This window comes from Primulina huaijiensis, chromosome 2 (assembly GCF_012295235.1).
Source record: "Primulina huaijiensis isolate GDHJ02 chromosome 2, ASM1229523v2, whole genome shotgun sequence".
Lineage (NCBI taxonomy): Eukaryota > Viridiplantae > Streptophyta > Magnoliopsida > Lamiales > Gesneriaceae > Primulina > Primulina huaijiensis.
This window is the reverse complement of record NC_133307.1, coordinates 1,291,098-1,310,722: the sequence shown is the minus strand read 5'-3', so window position 1 is coordinate 1,310,722 and position 19,625 is coordinate 1,291,098. Positions and strand designations below refer to the sequence as shown.

At 35.1% G+C, this 19,625-nt stretch overlaps 1 protein-coding gene across 3 annotated transcripts; it reads left to right on the top strand.

Moving 5' to 3' along the window:
• The first annotated feature begins 3,032 nt into the window (after positions 1-3,032).
• LOC140963269 (TNF receptor-associated factor homolog 1a) lies at positions 3,033-12,066 on the top strand. Of its 3 annotated transcripts, none has more exons than XM_073422558.1 (13): positions 3,033-3,273; positions 4,023-4,220; positions 5,374-5,485; positions 5,611-5,699; positions 5,784-5,852; positions 5,951-6,080; positions 6,764-6,922; positions 7,247-7,595; positions 8,099-8,211; positions 8,976-9,123; positions 9,440-9,906; positions 9,990-10,182; positions 10,370-12,066. In XM_073422558.1, the coding sequence occupies exons 2-13, from the start codon at positions 4,043-4,045 to the stop codon at positions 11,819-11,821; spliced, it is 3,459 nt and encodes a 1,152-aa protein (XP_073278659.1). In that variant the 5' UTR covers positions 3,033-3,273; positions 4,023-4,042; the 3' UTR covers positions 11,822-12,066. The 3 variants fall into 3 exon arrangements, with proteins under 3 accessions (XP_073278659.1, XP_073278664.1, XP_073278668.1); XM_073422563.1 differs by having other exon boundaries at positions 3,033-3,312; XM_073422567.1 differs by lacking the exons at positions 3,033-3,273; positions 4,023-4,220 and having other exon boundaries at positions 5,369-5,468.
• The last annotated feature ends 7,559 nt before the right edge of the window (positions 12,067-19,625 follow it).

Sequence of the window (19,625 nt, the reverse complement as noted above, 5' to 3'; positions counted from 1 at the left end):
TATTCTATACTTATAAAATATATAAGTTTCAAAATATAAATTTATATCAGTTTTGATCTTTTTATCTGATTTTTCTTTGAGTTAATAATTTTTATAAACAATTACTATAAAAAAAAATTATATGTATAATAAAATTATAACAATATATATTTGTATCATAGATATATGATTATTTACCGTTTTTATCTTTATCATAATCTTAGTTTCTAATTTTTTTAAGAGTGGGTCTCATGTGAGACCGTCTCACGGATTTTAATATGTGAGACGAGTCAACCCTATCCATATTCACAATAAAAAGTAATACTATTAGCATAAAAAGTAATACTTTTTCATGGATGACCCAAATAAGAGACACATCTCACAAATACGACCCGTGAGACCGTCTCACACAAGTTTTTGTCTTTTTTTAATTAATTATGATCTTTAGAACATAATAAATATTACAATTTAGTACTTATCGTTATATTTAACCATAAAATTAACTAATTTTGCTATATTTTTAAAAGTTTAAAGACTAAAATTTTTAAATTGAAATGTTTAAAGATTAAAAATACTTTAATAAGAAAGTACGAGGACTAAAAGTATATTTTTTCCGACAAACAATTGACACGAGATTCTAAATCCTCAATAAATTTGCAACGTATGTGCTATGACAAAACTTACGAGATATATCTAAATAAATTGTTGGAAATTTACATTTATTATTTGGTAATAATAGAAAAAAGTAAACAAAACACAAAACCCCGCTAGAAAAAAACTTGTGTGAAACGGTCTAACGGATCGTATTTTGTGAGACGGATCTCTTATTTGGGTCATCCATGAAAAAATATTACTTTTTATGCTAAGTGTATTACTTTTTATTGTGAATATCGGTAGGGTTGACCCGTCTCACAGATAAAGATTCGTGAGACCATCTTACAAGAGACCTACTCAACCCACTAATCTTATTAAAATATTATAATTTATAATCGGCACAAAACAATAGAAAACTTAAATACTGGATTAATTTGATATTTAATCCCCAAAAGCCAGTCATATTTTCTCGGATATAGCTAACAATTAATATAAGAATGCTGGAAGCCTTGTCGGAGTATTGATCAATATCGTTGCAAGATTCAACTGGATATTATTCTTCAGTTACCAACTGCTGTGAGAGCAAGTTGGATCATCCCAAAAGACTTCATTAATAAGCTGCTTTATCAATTTATCGCTGCACCCACCATCAACAGACAACGACTTATTGTAAATCAGTCACCCTACTCAAAATTTAATCGAGAATGTTCTCAGATAAAGACAAAGTCTATTGCAGTATTCTCTCTCCTCGAACAGAACTTAATAGTCGTTATAGTGTCTAAGAGTATTAATTGTATTTATGATATATTTTGGAAATAAGACAATAATGACACATGACATTCTCTGCATGCATGCCGGCGGATAATACACGAGATGATCGCATTTCCCGAAAAATGTTTAACACTGGAAAATGTCGTGTATTTAAGAAATAATCCAGTCGACATTGAAGACTACTAGTACTATTGAATCTCTGCATCATTTTGTGAAAATATTCAAGTCCTCGAGCATGTTTACAAGCGACATCAAGCGGCTCAAAGCACAAACATATTCTTTTATTCCATCATTAAAGATTATTCTTGTGCTACTATGTTTCACTCTATCATTTGTTACATTAAATTGATAGAAAAGTGAAACTTTGTGAACTAACAGAAGGTTGTTTCTAGACAACTAGTTTGATTTTTTGTTGAGTTAATAGGATCTTTAGTAATTACAGCTTATTAATCAGTTGACAATAAGTTTGTACAAGTTGTTGTGTAATCAAAGTCTTCTAGTGAAATTCATCGAATTCAGACAAGATGAGACATAGAAGGATTACCTTCAAACTTCTATAAACAAATCTCCAATCATGTTATTTCGCGTTGCTTTCATTTAATGCTTATTTATTTATTTTTTTTCTGGATCTTGTTGTTTGACCATCTCTATGTGTATTAATATTCACTAAATTCGGCACACTTTCAAAACTTCTAAAATACTTTAGTATTTGTCTATTGCACTCAGCTTGATTGAGAATTGATTTAGGACAAAAACTTGTGTGAGACGGTTTCACGGGTCGTATTTTGTGAGACGGATCTCTTATTTGGGTCATTCATGAAAAAATATTACTTTTTATGCTAAGAGTAATACTTTTTATAATGAATATCGATAGGGTTGACCCGTCTCACAGATAAAGATTCGTGAGACCGTCTCACAATAGACCTACTCTTGTTTTAGTTGCTATCTCAGGTGAAGTCTTATTGTTTTTTTAACTAAAATTTAAATTTTTTTTATATATTATCTTAATATAAATGTAATATTTGTTTTAGTATTGTCTAAAATCGAAAGAAAATATATCTCCTGAGTACAAGAAATTATTATAAAACATCATAAACGTAAAAGTAATTGAAAATTTAAAATCTTTAAAATATCTAATCAAATTTTCTATATTGATATACTTTCTATTTTTTTTTGCAGAAAATTAATTAATATTAAAATGTTGTAACATATGCACATTGAATGCCGAGTAATACTAATTACTATCTAAACATATATTTTGTTTTTGATTTTAAATTTATTTTTCTTACGTTAATGATATAATCAAGGTTCTAAAAAATGAGAAGCGTTCTTTCAAAAAAAAAAAAAAAGAGAAGCGTGACAAGACGTCAATACCAAGTTTCAAATTTTACAAATTTAAACGTGTTCAGTACGATTGTAAACTTAAAAAAAAACATTTTAATATTTATTAAAATTTTAGTTATCTCATACTAATAAATAGAATAATATATTATTATACTTGTTATTATACGTAATAATCGATTTTTAAAATTATTATTATTATTATTATGATATATGAAATTAGTTTTAAATTTAATTTGGAAGAAATAATTGCGAATGGATAACAAATTATATATATTTTAAATATTTGTGAATCAAATTTAAAATTTAATATATCTTATTTGGCAAAAAGGAAATTTTCCTGTGGGGAATTCTCCTTTGCTAGGGAAAGAAGAGAGTTCGTTGTCAAAATTCTACCAAAAAACTAAAAAACCCTAACCCCAAATTAGGCAAACGCTTTGCAAAATATTTATTGAGCAGATGTATATGGTCATACCGGAATCATATAAATACCCAATTATATTTTTCCAATTATATTTCCTCCGCCTCTCTTTTGCTGCTCTTCCTGTTTAACTTCTCAAATCTTTCTCTATCTGATATTTCTAATTGGTAAAACTGACGCACAAAGCCTCATTCTTTTTGCTTGGGGTGTGTTTGTTGTCTGTTTATCGATCTGAGGAGATTGGCCGTTTTCTGTTTTTATTCCATTAATTTTCATGGGTTTATTGATTCGGTTTTAAATTCATGTTCTTGTTTGGTGTGGTAGGGCTTGCGTGTTTCAATGGGACTGTTTTGGGATTATACCTAATTGATGTTCTGATGGGGGTTTGTTATTGATTGGGCTTACAGTTTGGAGTTGAGGGATTACTGGAATTTATTGATCACGTCGAGAAAGTTTAGGTGTTTTCTTGGTGGCTATTGATTATGTCTAATGGGAGTTGAGTTTATTTTTTGTTGCTTTTTTATTTTTTTTTAAAATCGATTTGGGGATTCTGAACCGGGATTTTGTGAAATTCTCTGTTTTCTGATGTGGGTTTCTCGAGGTTAAGAAGTAAGAACGGAGTTTGGTTCGTTTTGTCAACTGCCATTGCAATTTTTTTTTGCTTTGGGTTGGTTAAGCCGCGCAATCTGCATAGCAATTGAAGGGTTCTTTATGTTTTTTGGCAGTAAAATGTGCATCTTTTTACATTAGATACAATCCACCTTGCAAAAATTTCAAGTTTTATCAAATTAATTTGATTTAGAGCCTATTCTATTCTTTACCTTCTAATTCTGATATCTGTTTGTTGGGACGTCGTATTTCTTCACTTGTATTTAGTTTTACATTTTTATGATGTTTTCTTTTATGTTGATTCAAGGTGGAGAAGGAGTGGGAGAAATGGCTGGGGTTGCATCCGAGGAACCGGTAGTGGGAAGATCAGTGGATGAAGTTCCAAATGGTCAGCAGCTATGTCAATCAGGGGAAGCATTGGTTGAATGGAGGTCTTCAGAGCATATTGAAAATGGGACTCCATCTACCTCGCCCCCTTATTGGGATAGTGATGATGATGATGGAGGTGTACTGTTTTTTCCTCTTAAATTACTTGGCAGGGGAATTGTGATTTCTTATCTCTTGTTCTTGGCAGTTATGTTTCTTACCGACATGCTAACAGTCGATGACCGAGTGAGATGCTGGACATATGTAGGACAGTCTGTGAATTTATTCTGCTTAATCCTTTTAAACACTAGTTCTCCATTTAAAGGAAATAGATAAATAAAAAGGAAAGAACATTAAAAGTGACAACAAATGTCGGAAAGATTTTTGTCGCATTTTATGGAAGTAGTAATAGATGGTGATCATATTCTCGGTGAATACCTTCTCCTTATACTCCATAACTTTCATAGTTTTGTCTTGCCAGTCAAGCTCGTTCTGAAGTATAAGGATACTTTTCCAAGTTTCCGTGCCTTTTACCTTCAATGAAAACTTGGGCAGAAGGGTATCTTGCAAGGCTGGCCGTCGGCATCATAAATTTGTGAAAGTGACAAAGGAACTATGACACAGTGGTTGCCATCTGGAATAACATTTCTGCTGGTTATGATCCTTCCGAGTTCCTATCAGGAGCATGTGCTTTGATAGTCATGTTATAATCTGCTTATCTTTTCTCCTAACGAGGATGGGGATTTCTGCCTTTCTGAGATTTAGAAGTTCAATATTGTCATGTGTGGATGTAGGTATTAAATGAGCTGAAGGAGGTTAGAGAATATGGAGAAGAAACATTGGATTAAGATATGAAAAGATTATTTTAGTATAAATAAAATTGAGAGTGAATACCTCTACGTTTGCTTGTATTAAGTGCTGTTTTATACTTAGCATACCTTGGTCAAGTTGGCTTTTTTGTAACGTGCAATTATGTGTAAGAGGTCAGACATTTTTTTGCATTGTAGTCACGTCCGTGGATTAGTTGCTTTCGCTTCAAGTATTTATCCTAATGTCACCTGTGATATCCTTTTCGCTGTCATGAGGTTGTTATTGTCTTATTTCAAGCTATTAAGTACCTGACATAGTTTGGGATTTGGAAATGGCATGCTGAATGTGACTTGTTTATCATCTGCATGTTCAAATTTACCTGTTCATCTTATAGCATAGAACATTACATGAATCTGTTCTGAACCATTATACAACAACTCTGTCATCATCATTGTTAATTTGTGTCTCTTCTTATGCTGCAGGACCAAAACCTTCGGAGTTGTACGGAAAGTATACATGGAAGATTGATAAGTTTTCACAAATAACCAAAAGAGAACTCCGGAGCAATGCATTTGAGGTTGGTGGATACAAATGGTATGTTCTATTGTCAAAGTTTCTTTTAGTTTTGATTTTCTATATGTGTTTTAATATATAGTTTCAGTGAAATAGTGAAAGTGAAGGTTTCTATGACAATAATATACTTTAACGTTGATTTATAGGTATATTTTGATTTACCCTCAAGGCTGTGATGTTTGCAACCATCTCTCTTTGTTTCTTTGTGTGGCCAATCATGACAAGCTTCTTCCTGGTATGGTGATGTTTGTGATCATTTTGTCCACTAAATTAATATGTGGTTTGAAGTTTGTATCATGTGTCGCTTCCATACGAACAGGATGGAGTCATTTTGCTCAATTCACTATTGCTGTGGTAAATAAAGATCCTAAAAAATCCAAATATTCAGGTAATTGTTGGATCTTTATTATTCTTTCCTTTTTTTTTGTGTAATTAATATTCTGATTCTTGTCGAACCAACCTTGAGGTGTTTTGAATAACTTGTAGATACATTACATCGTTTCTGGAAGAAGGAGCATGACTGGGGATGGAAAAAATTTATGGAGCTATCAAAGGTGATGGATGGATTTGTCGATGCTGACACTTTGATAATTAAAGCTCAAGTCCAAGTAATAAGGTACCCCTATGATAGTTTTACTTTCATTATTTATTGTGGTTGATTGAGGATGGCAAGTGGCTGATGGATCATTAAAGAAATATGATTAGATTTGCATATATGCTATTTTTCATCTACCTTTTAAATTAGGTTCACTTGTAATTTAGTGGAATATATTTACCCGAGCTTTGACAATCAAATCCAAGTGTACAGGTTAAGTACAACAATGGATGGGGATTTAAATTATGAATTTGAATATTTAACTGTCAGTTAACCACTGAAGAGAACCTAGAAACCGATGTCATTGGCTCTCAGTCTCAGCTCATATTTCTGTGGTTATTATGTTATTATTCGTAAAATCTTTTTCATTTTCACATATACTTGCGTAAAATCTTTTTCATTTTCACATATACTTGCATCTGAGTGAGCATGTTAGAGAACTCAATAAATGCTTTCTGCTGCCTGTGTTTAAGAGGTAGTTGGATGTACGGGAGGATATCTTTTCAAATATTCAAGAAGAGAAATGAAGATGTAAAACAAAAACACTCATCAGTTTTTCATCCATCATGGTCAAATTGGACACTTATTTGTAATATTTACTGGAAATGTGTTTTTTTTACCTTTTGGGGCGCCAGACTTTTCTCTTTTTTGTGCTTCAGATGGTAAATATTTTCAGAATTTAAAGCTGAACTGTTGATGTGCAGGGAAAGAGCTGATCGTCCATTCCGATGCCTCGATTGTCAATATAGGAGGGAACTTGTCCGAGTATATTTAACAAATGTGGAACAAATTTGTCGTCGTTTTGTAGAAGAACGTCGCGGCAAACTGGAAAAGCTAATAGAGGATAAAAATAGATGGGCAAGGTAATTTGTGCCTTTTTTTTGCCTGGGCTCTTTCCTGCTTATACAATGGTTGACTGCTTTTTGCATCTTTTCTTCGGTCAGTCATTTTATAGCTTCATATTGAGACATGCTTGGAAGCCAATCAAGCTAGTTTCGACTACTTTGTTCTGACTCTACTTACTGTTTAGATAAGTAGAGTTAAATTTAGGTGAAAATAATGTCATGTATGTTATGCTCTTCTTGTCTTATTCCAATGAGTTTCGGCCAGCTAAACTTCTGGAAGTTTAGCTTCAAGTTGATTGACCTTATGGCACAGTAAAGTATTTTAATTTTTGATAATTTCAGCTTTAATGGTTTCTGGTTGGCTATGGACCAAAGTTCCAGGCGACGCATGTCTCGAGAAAAAACAGAGTCGATACTAAAAGTACTTGTGAAACATTTCTTCATAGAAAAAGAAGTCACATCTACCCTAGTCATGGATTCATTGTACAGTGGATTGAAAGCTCTCGAAGGCCAAACTAAGGGCAAGAAAAGCAAGGGAAACATTTCAGAAACAGAAGAATTACCAGTTCGTGTTATTTGTATCGAGAAAGAAACACTTGGGTTGGTCGATGATGTGTTGCGGCTGATTGAGAGGGCTGCTATGGAACCTTTGCCTCCAAAGGATGACAAGGGTCCTCAAAATCGTACGAAGGTGAGTAGTACCATGATGCACAAGTATCTATGGTTTGCCTATCATGCACCCATCGAGTTTCCTTTTCAGCAGGGTATACGAATTAATCACAAATTTTACTCTTGTTTCTTATTTGATTGTATGGATCACATTTGATTTTTCTTAGTACGTGAAATGCTATTTACAAACTGAGATGAGTAAAATTCTATTTAGTGTGGAAATGGAACATCCCCATCAGTAGACAACTAAATATACTCACGGGATTTTTTTATAAAGCCTAGTGACTGTAATCAAAACAAGATCTGTGGCCTGTGACCTTTCATAGAATGTTATTTACTGTGGTAGGCATGACTTAGAAGTAATTTCTTAGCCATGGTTGTCTGTTATATTTAAGCATTTATTTGATGGTTATATCTTTATTTTTATACTTCCACGAAATATTTGCATCAAATCATACTGACTTTGGCTGTAATTTCTTGTTAAATGAGCATATTCTGAATCTGATTCTAGGTCTCTTGTTTTAGGATGGGGCTGCTGGAGAGGAATTCAACAAGGATTCTATTGAACGTGATGAGAGGCGGCTTACTGAATTGGGTCGTCGGACCATTGAGATATTTGTCCTTGCTCACATTTTCAGGTATTTCCTTTCTGATAGACCGATGTCCATTTTAGGCCACTTTGGTATTGCCGATACTTCAGCTTTCAACTGTGTAGTATTAATGATAGACTTTAGGATATTTATATTTGTCTTTTTTCGGTAATGCAATTAGCAGCCTAAAGTTCCCGACACTAGATATAGGATGGTTCCGAAAGAAATTATGACAGAATAATGCTAATTTTCTGGTTTTTTTAGCACTCCTCTGATTTAAGAGATGTTATTTGATTGTTTCAATCTTTGTGGTTTTGATTGATCTATTTATTTGTAAATAATTGTCTTTAGATCCATGAATGTTCTGGGCATTGATTGAAGTTTCCGAACTTATTGACTTGGAGTACTTTATTCTCTCTATGGTTTTGGAGCAGAAAATTATCCCTATGGATTCTTAACGCCTGTAAATAATTAATTGCTATAATATATTTTCAATTCCCATGCATACAAGTTCGGATAAAAAAAAAGCCTGGAATTTTTGAAAAAGTTGGAAATGATTGGAATTTTCAAGTTTATATATAAGTTAAGACCAATATTTTATTAAAGATGCCAGACACCTGTCATTTAAGTAACTTTAAAAAGATCAAGAAGAAGCAATTGAGGAGCTGAATTAGCATTCATCTTTACTTATGCTTGTTAGAGTGACCTGATGGAGTAGGTTAACCCAAGCTCTGATCGTCACTGCAATAGTTTTTTTGAATCAGTAATGGTAGGCTCAGCCAGTTTTCTAACTATTTTTGTTGTTGCTGCAGTAAAATTGAAGTTGCGTATCAGGAGGCTGTTTCTTTAAAGAGGCAAGAGGAACTCATTCGTGAAGAGGAGGCAGCTTGGCTTGCTGATGTCAAGCAGAAAATGAAACGCAGAACAGGGGATAAGGAGAAGAAGTCTAAAAAAAAGCAGGTTTGTTGAAAGTGCTTCACACCCAGCGGCATTAACCACAACCAATTCTTTTTTTGAAAGTCAAGTTTATGATACTTAAATGAGATTGAATATTCTTTTTTCACTGCCAAGATGTTGTGCCCCTTGTGCAGAATTTTAGATTGAAATTTTGTCATAATACCCCCACATCTTACAATTTTGTTACTTTTGGTGAATTGGGGAAGAAAAGTAAAGGTCCTCCCGTTTTGTTTTGTGTCTTGATTACCTTGAGAAAGGGGAAAAGTGTTATTAAGTTTTTGGTGAAACAGAATGAAATCTTGAGAAATTTTATATTCAGGCCAAGCAGAAAAGGAATAATCGCAGAGTAAAAGACAAGGGAAAGGATGAAAAGCCTGATGTGAACGTGCTAGACAAGACTGAGCAAGATATTACTAACATTTCAAGAAAAGGATTATTAAATATTGAATCAGAAGCGGCACTTGAAAAAGTTGATGCTGTGGAAGATGTGTCTGACGTGTCTGACTCTGCCGATTGTGTTCCTGAATTACTTCCACCATATTCAGAAGACCGAGATTCGAGTCCTGTTAATTGCGGTGCTGACATTTCTGAAGTGCATCCTCCCACAGTAACAAGTATTAGCATTTCCGGGCTTTCAAGTGGACAGAATGGAACTGAAGCGACAAGTCTATCTATGGTGGATGATAGCTCATCAACGTGCTCCACTGACTCGGTTCCTTCTGTTATGACAAGTTTTCCTCGCAATGGCAATTCTAGCAACCACAAAACCAAAAAATATTCAAGCAGGTAAGCATTTCTATGTTACTATTGACAGGATTTTTCACCTGGTATTATGGTTAATATCATGGTTTATTGCTTCAACTTTGCAGTGGCAGGAACCAACAACGCAAAGCGACTTCTGAGTCAAGTATCTGTGTTAATGTAGAACTAGGAAAACTAACTGAAACAGTACGAGATGTGAACAGTGCTTCACGAAATTCCAAGACCATTGAATCTACTCCTAGAGCTGCTGTAAATGCTTTGCAGGACAGTGCTAGCTTGACTGAGCGACATACTGGGAAGGTTTTTCTTCATTGCTTCATCCATGTTATTTTATTTCAGAAAAAGAAAAAAAAAGTCTTTTTTCCAGATTTTAACTGGTTTATGAGCACCCAACCTAAAGTTTTTCTATGGCTTCTCTATTTTCGACTCTTCCATTTTCGACTCTTCCGTCCTCACGGACTTTTTTTTATCTTGGTGTTTATTATAGGAGGAAGTGCATGGAAACCTCAGAGTCAAAAACGTGGTTGATATGGAAGTGTCTGGGGATCAGACAGCTTCTGTGATGTCACCACCCCGGAGCCCGTCCAGAAGCACTCGATCTATTGCTCCTTTGAAGTTGGAGTCTAAGATTAAAGCCGTGAGTGATCCAATTGTTGTCAAGAAACTGTCTTTGGACAGTCGTAAACAATCTGACAGATCAACTGGCATGGCAAATTCCGCTGAAATTGCTGCCACTTCAAAACGTGAATCTCAGAAAGTTGTAACTTCAAAGCCTGTAGAAAATCCATCTGCACATCAAGTACCCGTTTTGAGTGAAAAACCTCCTACACAACAACCCATACGAGTCACAGCTGAAAGGCCCTCTATACCTCAAATGCCTGTCGTATCAAGGCCTTTGAGCACTCCCATATTTCCTGCCCCTAGGTCTGCCGTTTCCAAGGTTTCTGTCGTCCAGACGGCTCCTGTATTGGCACGTTCAGTTAGTGCAACTGGTCGGCTTGGTCCCGAAGCTACTGCATCTTCAAGCCAGAGTTATGTTCCTCAATCCTATCGAAATGCAATTATGGGGAGCCATGTTCCTGCAAATTCAACTGCTTATAGTCAAAGTCATTCAGCAAGTTCACTGGTAAATGCATCACATTCATACTCACAGGCACCGGCCCTGGTGTCAGCACCATTCTTTTTACCACACAACTCTGAGAGGATCGATTCAAATTCAATCAGACCAAGCTTTCCATATGGAATACCGAATCATCTTGATATGCTGTCAAATAGACCCGTGTGGATGGAAACTTCTCAAAGGGATAACAGGAACCTAAGTACTGATCGTCCCTTGCTACTTAATGACATGCAAAGGTATGATTTGTACAACCCGATGCTCAGCAGATCTCAAGATCATCCCTCATCCGAACTTCCAGCCAGCACATCTGGCCGTCAAAGCCGTGGATTGGTGGATGAATTTCCGCACATAGACATTATCAATGACTTGCTTGAAGATGAACAGGTAATCGGGATGGCAACCCAATCGAACTCTGGCCATTCAGCTTTCAACAACGGGCCCCACAATCTAAACAGACAATTCAGCTTCCCGGGTTACCCCAGCATGTCCGGTGGCCTGAGCCAAACATCCGGCTCGAGTCAGTCTGAAAGAACCCATAATTATATTGACACTGGATTTCAACGGGGATACTGTTCATTTTCTGGAAACCATTATGATTCAGTTAGGGATATGACTCCCCAGGCAGGTCAACAGCCATACATAAACGGTCAGATTGATGGTTTGATACCTAACCAGTGGCCGATGGCTGGTTCTGATTCCCCCTATTCGAGCATCAGGAGTGCAGATAACAGTAGCTATCCTTATCATATACTCGATTATCCTAACCACAATGTTGGTGTCAACGGGTACACAGTATTCCGGCCATCAAATGGACTTTGAAGTTATTTACAAAGCGAGTCTCCGATCGATGAAACAAGTTTATCTGAAGGAAAACAACGGTCTTAGATTTGGGTCGAGGGTTGCTACTTACTTTTGGTGAGAGATAAAACACTTTGTAAAGAATGATTCTGCTTTCTTTGTTCCATTTTTTTTAGTTTTCTAAAATGTTGGGCTTAGTGGCCTTCGATATTGACATATTAACTTCCAATTTTAGCTATATCGGAATATTTGAGCTTCTTTTATCATATTTGTGTTACTTCCAACTGATAGTACATGCAGAAAGCAATACAAAATGGAGTAAACTGCACGTTCCTCGCATGCACAGTTTGCTTCTTCGAATCCTTGTACGTAATAAATCATATGTACGTGCTCAAGTAGAGTCCGACTCCATCGACTTTTTTGATGCTACATGGGGCGAATGTCATACATATCGCGGAAGCCGTTAGATCTTTGAGACTTGTCCAATGGCTAGAGGTGACTGGTGAAAGATTTCAGGTGTAGCATATAATTTTTCAATTTTCTGTCAAAAGTATTTAGTCTAAGAGTTGTATACTGTATCGTATCGAAAATCATATATTATATATTGTACCGAAAATTATGGTATAAGAAAATTCATACTGATAGCGTACCGAAAATTTTGGTACATATAATTAGCATATCGATTATACCGAAATTTTACGATATACCGAGATTTCAATAGGGTATTGGTATATACCGTTTTATACCGAAAAAGACCTTACATTTTAAAATTTTTATAAATTTATTGTTTTAAAAGATTATATATTTTAAGATTTTTGTATATTTTTTCGGTATTTCGATATTTCGGTATATACCGAAATTTTCAAATTGCATACCGTTACCGTACCGAAAAATTCGGTATTGTTATCGTACCGTACCGAAATCTTCGGTATATTGAAAATTCGGTATTTTTTCGGTACGGTAATTTCGGTATATCGAAAATTCGGCATTTTTTTCCACTCCTAATTTAGTCTTTATTTCAAAATTTTATTGTTTCAAGTTAAAAGATAATTTTATTTCATATTTAAATATTCAAACTCGAGTTTTGAAAAAAAAAACTAATTATTTTAGACTCGAATTCAACTCGAATCACAATTCAATTCTTTTGGTATGAATTTTATGATTGAATTCTATTAAATCAATGCCGGAACCAAGGATCAACCTCGTGAGCTCTTCTAGTTTTAAAACTATTCAGAAAATATTAATAAATACTAGTGAATTATGCCCACGATGTGTGTGTAAAAATTATAATAATAATTTATATAAGTTTTTGTCCTTATATTATTAAATGCTTAATTTTATGTTTAATTTAATAATAAGTTATAGAAATCAGTGAGGGGTCATAGTGCAATTTGAGATGGGCAATATTGAAAATAAATTGTGAAAATTTTGAGATAAAATATTGATGTAAGAGTAATTTGGGAAACAAAAGATGATGTCCTCTAGGTGACAGATTTTTTATATAATAATAATATATACATTGAATTTCGCCAAATCCGGTAAATATAAGCATGATTTGAGTTCAATAATTTGAAATACAAAATAAACAACTATATAAACACCAACTCAAAGTGCTTTTCATAAATATTGCCCAATAAATTCTTTTACCTACGATAACAATTAATATGATTTTTATATAAAGTCAAGAGGGCGATGAAGAAGCCACCACAAACTCCATGATACGTGTAGGATACGACGACTGCACACGGGCAACACCACCCCCACCGGAAAAGTGTTTCTACGTGCACTTACCGGAGCCACTCCCGCCAATATATGTGCATGGAGAAGCTCCGGATAGTGGCACGGGACCTCGCGGAAGAGAGCCTCGTATCGAAACTGGTAGCCATTGATGCATGCCCCCCAAAGGCTTCATACCATTTGCTTGGTGCAAAGTAATGATCATCATAAAGAAACAAAGATAAAAAACGAACGATGAAGATTTGGTCTTCCTACACAAAATCATCTTTCTTGGGGTTGCATGAAAACCCTAAGTTGGAAGTGGAGAAGGATGCCAATGAAAAGAGAATGAGTTGGTGCATGTTATTTATAGGCATGGGATATTTTTTTTTTAAAATTTAAGTCTTTTAATTTTAATGTATTTATAAAATTATTTTTTTTGATATGAACACATATCATAGATGGTAAATAAAAAAAATACAAAATACACTGGGCATACCCAGAGATCACATAATCAGTGTTCAAAAATCATAATCGAAGAAAATGGTTATATCAGAAAATAGATACATCCCAATAATGAAATCCAAGTACTGGGAGACAAAAAATGAACATCATCCATCAACCAGCGTTCGATGAACATGAATCAAAATCTTCCGAAAGATAGCTTCCACATCCGGCCTCTCTCCGTCAAAAAGTGCTCTGTTACGAGCTGTAACGCCCCGAAAATTTTAAGGTCCACGTAAACCACATGCATGCAATTATTAAATTCCTTTGTATTTTAATTAAATGTTTTAATTGCATTAATTAATTATGTTGTGCATATTGGCATATTTAAATTATATTTTCTACATGGCTGCATTAAAATGTAATTTTAAAGGTTATTCGAGTTGCGATCGAGGAACGGAGACCGATGGCTGAAAAATAGAAAATATTTTTATTAAATAATTGTTTTTAATTAATTAAAATATGGGTGATGCTTTTTATTATTTTTGAAAATATGGGGTTTTGAGGTGATTTTATACGTCGGGACGTAAATTTTATCGGTGTTAGATTTTTAACAAAAATGCAAAAGTCTTGGCAACCCGGCTATTAAATTCACAAACTTATTTAAACAAAATAATTTTTAGTATTTAATTCAAGACTATTAGACCTAATTAAATCCTTTATAGGCCCAATACTTGATTAGTTTTAATTAAACTATATAATATACAATTAAACCCCATAACCCACCCCATAATCCCTAAAACACACGCCTCACTTTCCCCTACAAATACAAATTCTCTCCAAAACTCTTTTCTCCCACCCCACTCACGGCACACACAAGTTTGAAGAAGAAAGCATCAAAGTTGCTAGAGTTTTCAAGCGTCGTCCCTCGTCGTCTTTCTTCAATCGTCAACGTTTTTATCGTGCGTTTAAAACGCAAAGGCACGCCATATTTCTTTCTTTTCTCATCTATCACACCATAGTAAGTATTTAAAATTGTTTTGCATGAAAAACAAGTGCATCATGAAACAATTTCTTTTTGCATAATATGTGAATTTTTAAGGCATGTGTATTTGATCCAAAATCATGAATATTATGATGTTAAGGGGCTGCCATGGATAGGGTAATAATATGGATTGGTTTATAGCCAAATCATGATAATTCTTGAAGGGCAATACACTGGAAACCGTAGGCAAAGAATAAAAGAACAACCGTGAGTTTGGGGAGGGCCTTGTGTGCAGGCTATGGTTCTAGGGGTTTGTTGGTTTTGCATGGGGTCATGGGGCTAGCCAGGGCTGGTTGGGGGCTTGTCCAGGGTCAGGTTCGAAGTCTGGGTTGTGTCCTAGGGTGGCTAGGTTATGGGCTTGAGGCTGGGGAAGAGTCCACGTGAAGTGGGACTCTCCCCCATGTGCTGATCGCGCGAGTGTGTGGGAGGGAGAGCAACCAAAGAGGGCGTGCTGCTGGGGCTTGGGCGAGCTAGGAAGGTCCTATAGGGTCTAAGGACGATGGGCAAGGGCTGGGCCAGGGGCTGGAGTGGCTGGGCTGGCTGCTGGTTCAAGGGAGCGTGAGAGGCAGTAGCGCACATGAGTGTTGTTCTTAGCTTCAAGAGCTTCGCTGCTGGGTCCAGGGGTTGGGTCGGTCTAGGCTTTGTCTGGACGTGGTCTATGGAAGGTTAGGGTCATGAGGGGTCAAGTGGTTAGGGGCTGGAAGTGTCCTCGTTGAGTTAGGAGTCCAAGACACACAAGGAGACTCACACACACACCCACATGCAATTGGGTCTAAGTTCCAGGAGGATTTTGAGCGGGCCAGGGCCGGTATTTCGGGCTGGGCTTGGTCAGTAGGGTCCCTAGGTGAGTTGGTTAGGTTTTGGCTCAAGGTGGCTCGGACAAAAATTAAAGAACTAAAATTGAATCCAAGGGTCCACGGGTGTGGCTCATGACTTGGAAGGGTAGAATAAATCATAAAAAGGTTATGTTAAAAATTTGGGATCAAAATAACGAGTTTTGGATTTAATCGGGATTTAGTCGCCGCACGAAACACTAATTAACGAGTTAATCGAAAAGTCTAGTTCTAGGCCTTATAAAATTATGAAAAATTAGGGTTAAGCTTAAATAATTACTATAAGTCTAAGTTTTTAATTTGGGAATTTTATATTAAGGTTTGGTTTAATTCGAGATTAAAATGCATTAATACGTCACATTTAAAGATTTATTTAAAAGTCCTCGATTTAAGCTAAATAAAAATATAAGAAAATTAATGTAGGCTTAAATAATTATTTGGGACATGTTAGAGTCAACGGAGTTAAGAAAATGTCAAAAACGAGAGAATTTACGTCCAGGGGTAAAACGGTCTTTTCACACCTAGAAATTAGTAAACGTCATGGCAGTGCCCTGAATGCTGTTTGTGTGCTAATATGATTATTTTCAATAGTTATGGGTGTTTATGGAATTTTACATGTTAAAATGATTATTTTAAATGTTTATGGAATTTTATATAATTATAAATTTTTATATCAAAATGTTTATTTTAAATATTTATGATTTAATATGTCAAAATGTTATTTTTAAATATCTTGATGTTAAAATGTTTATTTTAAAATTTTCATGGATGTTTATGATTTTTAATATGTTAAGTTATGATTTTTAAATGTTCATGAATTATTAAGTTTTAAATTGGACATTTAAAAGACATGTTGCATGCTTGGTTTCAAAAATAAAAATGATATGTATATGAATTATTTTTATTAAGTGATGATAACATGTTGAAGGACGTGAAGGGATTGTGACTACTACATGTTGGAAATATCGTGAGGGTTATGGTCCCAGTGGGAGCCCGACGATCGAGTTTCCTTGGATACGGATACGAATACGAATATGAATACGAATATGTTAATACATAGGCCAGGGCCCAATTGACCGGCGAGAGTGTTGCTGGTGTCTCCCGCCGCCCAGTACTGTGGTTTTCTTTAGATAGATCCATCGCCCAATACGATCAAAAATACGAGTCACAATCACGATCTGAATTCAACAAACACGAATATGCATATGAACATGAATATGATTATGAATATGAATAAGAATATGAATATGAATATGTTAATATGAATATGAATATGTTGATATGAAAATGTTTACGAAAATTTTTATGTTTTGAAGTTTATGCATGTCATGAAAACGTTATTTTAAGTACAAGTATTTTTCACTGTTGCTTGTGGTTTTATATGTAGTACTTGTTATCAAGGGTATGACGTGTTGAGTTTTTAGACTCACTAGGTGTGATCGATGCAGGTACTATTGATTATGAATATGTTAATGGAGGTCTTGATGGTTGACTTTGCTGGACTGAAGGTGCGCATAATCCGAGGACCGACGCTAATTTTCCGCACTAGTTATGATTTATGATTTCAAGTTATGTTAAAAATATTTTACGACTTTCTAATTATGTTTTGAGAGGTTTTTGAGAGATTATAGTATGAGCTGTATTTCTCAATTATATAGTTGGTTGTTTTATTTTAAAATAATGTCCAAAATATTTTATGTAATTTTTGGTGGTTCGGCCGATGCTAGTGAGGTTAAAAAAAAAATTTCTAGCACATTTTAAGAAAAAGAAAGGCAGACGTTTCACGAGCACTCCAAATGTGATAAACCAATGCAGCTATCCCCAAGTGGCACCTCCGTGCACGCATGGTAGTAACTCTGAATCTCCTGCGGAGAAGACGAAGTAAACCTGTCATAGAACGCGCCATACACTGAACTTCCAACCACTCCCACAATCTAACCCAAAGCTATGTAGAAGCTGTACACTCAAAGAAAACATGCTGTGCAGTTTCATTTACAGTACCACAAAGACCACAAAACTTGTCTAGGATATAGGGTTGTCTGTCCTTTGTCAGGCACTTCCCATGAGCAAAAATCCAAAGGGCGAAACGGTGTTTAGGTAAGATGTGTGGTCTCCATAAAAGTGGTTTCCACGGCCATCTACTTGCCCCTGGTAAGAAACTCCTGTAGGCTTCCGACAAACCCCTCGTCGTACCAAACCAAATCGACAATCTAGGCACCACCGCATCCCAACTCCCCTCACGAGCCAAAAACTCATCACGGATATACACGAGCTTCTTAATGAGAACAGTATCATCCTTCCTCCACCTCCAATCCATGACATCATTCCAGAAATAATGATGCACCCACCAAACCCACAATGTATCCTTCTTAATGTGAATATTCCACAAGGTCTTAGTGAGAAGCGCCTTGTTCCAAGCTCGAAGATCTCGAATACCCAAACCCCCATCCTCAATAGGTCTCTTGTGAGACGGTCTCACAAATCTTTATCTGTGAGACGGGTCAACCCTACCAATATTCACAATAAAAAGTAATACTTTTAGCATAAAAAGTTAATATTTTTTCATGGATGACCCAAATAAGATATCTGTCTCACAAAATACGACCCATGAGATCGTCTCACACAAGTTTTTGCCTTGTTACATTATATTACGAGGATTTGACTTGACCTATTTGTTTTATTCATTAGTAATTGATATTCTGACCTAAGACCACTACAGTACGTACAAATTTGAATCCATACATCTCTTATTGTCGATCAAATTAAGAAGTGGACATACTATTTAATAGGAAGATAGGTAATTAGCCTTCGATTTTGGAATTGAAAATTTTGATTTCAATAAATTAAAAAAAAAATCGAACTAAGATCAAATCATTTTGATCGATGATGATTCCGATTCCGATTCCGATTTGGTTACAGTATGATGAAAAAAATTCACTATTGGATTAGCGACGGTTATAGGAAAAATTGTCGCTATAATAGCGACGGGGGACCGTCGCGACTGTTTTTTAAAACCGTCGCTAATATTGCGATTGTTCGAACAAACCCGTCGTCGGTTTTTTGACCATCGCCTTTGGCGACGTTTATATTTAAGTCCATCGCCATATTAGGCTACGGGTGTTTACCCGTTGCTATTGACGACGATATAATAAAAGCCCGTCGCAATATTCGGCGACGGTTTTAGTAGATAATTAAGTTAATTTGATTAAAAACTGTGTCGATTCATTAAGTTACTTTTTTTAAAAAAACCGACACTTAATAAAGCAAAGGTTTTTTCATAACCGTCGCTTATATTAGCGACTGTTTTAGACTAACGTCGCTAATTTAGCGACGGATTATTTCAACAAAACTGTCGCTAATGTGGCGACGATTATTTAGAAACCGTCGTAATAGACGACGACGCGACCTTTTGTTACGGACTATCAAACCGTCGCTAAAACTGTCGCCTAATTAGTGATATTAATGATTTGCCAGTTGATTAATTTTAATTGTTTGAAAACTAAATATAAAATATTATGAATTTTTTTATATAAAAAATAAAAATAGGGGAAATTTTTAATTCTTACAAACCAAGTAGTTTAAACTATATGAATTAAGTTATCTATGTGTAACGAAGTTTTTAAAACTTAATAATAATTTAAGTCTTTGGTTTTGAAACCAAAAAAATGGTTTTGGTTCGATATTCAAGAGATGCTTCTGTTTGAACTTTGAATGCAATTTTGCTCTGATCCATAAAACCATCCTATTCTTTTTATATAGAATTTTTAAAAAAATCGAAATACAAGTG